Here is a 3,298-nt window from a genome sequence, read left to right as displayed (position 1 = left end):
TTAGCTTGAGCAAACAAATTCAAAGAACATTCTAGGCATTCTAGCACTTTATTTGTATTATGATGCTCTCAAAGGCAAAATATATTTTTTATAGGATTGTAGCCGAAATGTTGCTATTAACTATCTTAGTTTTTCAATTATTTTAACGTTGTTTCAAGATGTGTGTTGTAGGTTATCATCATTAATGAGTTGGATATATACTCACAACCTCTGGGCAAACTATAACGGCTTATGGATTAGATATCCTACAACAACCCCTAGGCATTATAACAACGTTATATGCTGTAGTATTTACTAACAGTCTGAGATTCAACTATGACAATCTTTGGGCTACGTTTATAATAGCCTCCGGGATACTCTTGTGAAAAGAAGTCATTTCCTTCTTTTCATTGTGGCTCACTGTATTCCTATTACATCAGTCTTGTGTAGTATTAGTACACATGACAACCCATAACAACATTATTAGGCATGTTCTTCGACAAACAAAAACTGTCTAGTAGTCTAAATGAATAGCGATGTTCGCTCTGAAACTCAAATAATAGATAAAATGACTAGGTGCGAACAGATTGCCACTGGATCGAGAACCTCAGACGCAGCTGCAATGCCTATGATGCTCCTTTTCCAGTTTTAGGAACAATTATATCAAAATCGCTCAGAACCCACTCAGCCTCTGCATGATCATAGACATAGATCTCTGTTCCAACATCCAGCGAAGTCCACTTCCTCGTTGCTGGAGGTGTGCCTGGCTCCTACACCAAATCACTGAACATTCAGCCTAATATCCATCAAGCAACGAGACCCAAAGAGGCCAAAACTGAGAGACTTCACGGACCTGATAAAAATAGAGAGCCTGGGACATCCTGCCAACGTCAAGCTCCCAAGTCCTGGGATCGCCCACCCAACCATCTCCCTTCTTTGTAGGGTACCCATACTCCCCCCATACGGGATGAGGTAGTATCTGCAGTATCTCCTGTGGCTGGGGATTGCTGTAAGGATCGCAGAACCGGTATGGATTCTCCGGGTGCTCGGCGTTCCCCGGAAAGCAATAGACGTGATAGGCGCTGTATGGGAAACGAGCAGTATCAGTCCGGTGAACTCGAGTGCCGTTGGCGAAGGTGTGGTATGGTGGGCACTCGTAGAGGGTGTCGGGCCGGCACCAGGCTTGGGTTTTCGGGTTCAGGATCATCTCGCTGTATCGAGTGACGTCGGACGTCACATCGCCGTCGCAGGGGTCGCCATTGTTCTTCCAGCAGCTGCCCATGTCCATCAGGTAAAACTGGCTGCTCGGACCTCCACCTTTTTTGATCTCCAGCGTGAGCCTCACCTTGAAGTCAGGAGATTCTGGGATCTACGAATGTGGCAGCAAAAGTCATTGCGGATTTAGGAGACGACGGGAGGGGTGAATCGATTCGATTCGATTGCTTACGATTTTGGTCATGCCTCTGGTGTCATAGTGATAGCCGCCAGAGAATCCCCTCGTGGCATCAGATCGCTGGTAGAGCATGAGCCATGGGTACTTCTTGGTGGTTCTGAGAACATGGTGAAAGGTCCAGCCGCCCTTCCCCATTTCCTTCTCCCATGTCACGGAGAAGAACGATATGTCGTGCTTCCCCAATTTGGAAGCTCCGTCGAGATCATAGGTCCCGAAGAATCTGCCCCAGAGCTTGGTCCCTTGCAAGGAAGTGTAGTTGTGGAACACCAGCGGCTGGTTCATGCACCCTTTGCCAAAGCACGGAAACCTTTTCTCAGGCGGGAAAGGTCCGATCTTCTTGCCGTTGTCCGGGCAGAGGCCCGCAGAGGTGTCCAAATTTCCGTTCTTGAGCATGACCATCCAGAACTGCCACGGCGCGGGGACGTCGTCCACCTCGCACTTCGACCCCAGGAAGATCTCCTTCTCTGCGGCGTAGAGGTCGACGTTCTTGATGCATTGGAGCGAAGCTCCGTGGAAGGGATCGCCGACGCTGAGCTTGTTGTCTTTCTCGGTCACCCTGTGCGACACGTTTCCGCCAGCGTCTGCAACACGAATTCTGCAATTAGGTGAAGACCGGAATGGATTGTTCAGGAGAAGTAGGGGGGAAAATGGGAAGCAATGGGGGCCGACCGATGTCGAAGCAATCGGCCACGCGGGGGCTGCCCATTCCGGGGGCCTCTGCGCCGACCTCATTGCAGAAGTTCCAGGCCTCCAGAGCAAGCCTCAGACCGTCTCTTCTCATCCCGGGGTCTCCCACTGCTGAAATGTACTCGATTTCGCCGCCGACGAAGATCGGAAAGAGAAAACAGCAGACGGCCACCAAAAGAGGAGGGAGGGCTGGGGGGAGGCCAGCTGAAGCCGCCATTAATGTCGAGGGAAAACCCCAGTGGATCTGTGGATGTGTTTTATAGTCTAGAGGGTGATGGGGAAAAAAAAACTACGGTCAACGGGTTCATTACTAATTTTGGAAAAAATAACCTAATTAGTTGGGAAGTTATAGCTCTTTGCCCACGTGGCATATGGGAGAGGGAGCTCCTCGGTTTAATTCACGGAGCTGCTCTTCGGTTTTTCTTTATATTAATTTTTTAAAAAAATTAATTTCTCTTTAAAAAATAAAAATAATAAAATATTAATTATAAAAATTTTATGTATTTAAATTTTTTAGTTAATTAATAAAATACTTTTATATATATATATATATATATATATATATATATATATATATATATATATATATATAGAGCATAGGGGGACCCGCATGGGCAAGGATCAACGACACGTGGAGGCTAAGGTCAGTGGGGTCAACCTACGGGTTCGGCCGATCGGAAAAGTCTCATGACCGCCCGACTTGGAGAAGTCTTATGGCCGCTCGGCCAGGATAGCGCCAGGGCTGGTGTGAAGACAGCTCGATCATGGGGTCGGGCTTCCGACGCTCATAAGTTGCCAATCCCGTCCACTCGGCTGAACTACAACTCAACCAAGGAATCATTCTCACTCGGTCCGGCAAGCCTTCAGGCCCAAGCCTTACGGCGCCGAGCGACTCTTCCGCTCGGCCCAAAACGTATAATGCATAGAAGGGGACAAAGGGAGTAGCTGAGAATATCCTTCTCGAGACGTACGTCGCCGACAGGCAGCGTGGTTGGCGGCTGGACCGGACAGAGAATCGTACGGTGGAAGTTTTCACTGTCACGTCAGAGATATGCCCGGACGATTGCGGCATGATGCCAGACACGTTTTTTTATGACAAGGTCATTCCAGGTATGCTTTGAGGGGCGTGCACGCTTTGGGATACGTGCACGCATCCCCTGGGAGTCCTATATAAGGACC

At 48.4% G+C, this 3,298-nt stretch overlaps 1 protein-coding gene across 1 annotated transcript; it reads right to left on the bottom strand.

The window, feature by feature from the left end:
• Positions 1–270: 270 nt before the first annotated feature.
• On the bottom strand, positions 271–2,353 carry LOC122022415. Its single transcript, XM_042580406.1, has 4 exons — positions 2,102–2,353; positions 1,427–2,013; positions 833–1,348; positions 271–749 (listed from the first exon to the last, which is right to left on the bottom strand). The coding sequence occupies exons 1-4, from the start codon at positions 2,334–2,336 to the stop codon at positions 606–608; spliced, it is 1,482 nt and encodes a 493-aa protein (XP_042436340.1). The 5' UTR covers positions 2,337–2,353; the 3' UTR covers positions 271–605.
• Positions 2,354–3,298: the final 945 nt, after the last annotated feature.

This window comes from Zingiber officinale, chromosome 9B (genome assembly GCF_018446385.1).
Source record: "Zingiber officinale cultivar Zhangliang chromosome 9B, Zo_v1.1, whole genome shotgun sequence".
NCBI classification, from domain to species: Eukaryota; Viridiplantae; Streptophyta; class Magnoliopsida; order Zingiberales; family Zingiberaceae; genus Zingiber; species Zingiber officinale.
Note: the sequence above shows the minus strand (reverse complement) of the source record. Positions and strands in the feature narration are given on the sequence as shown.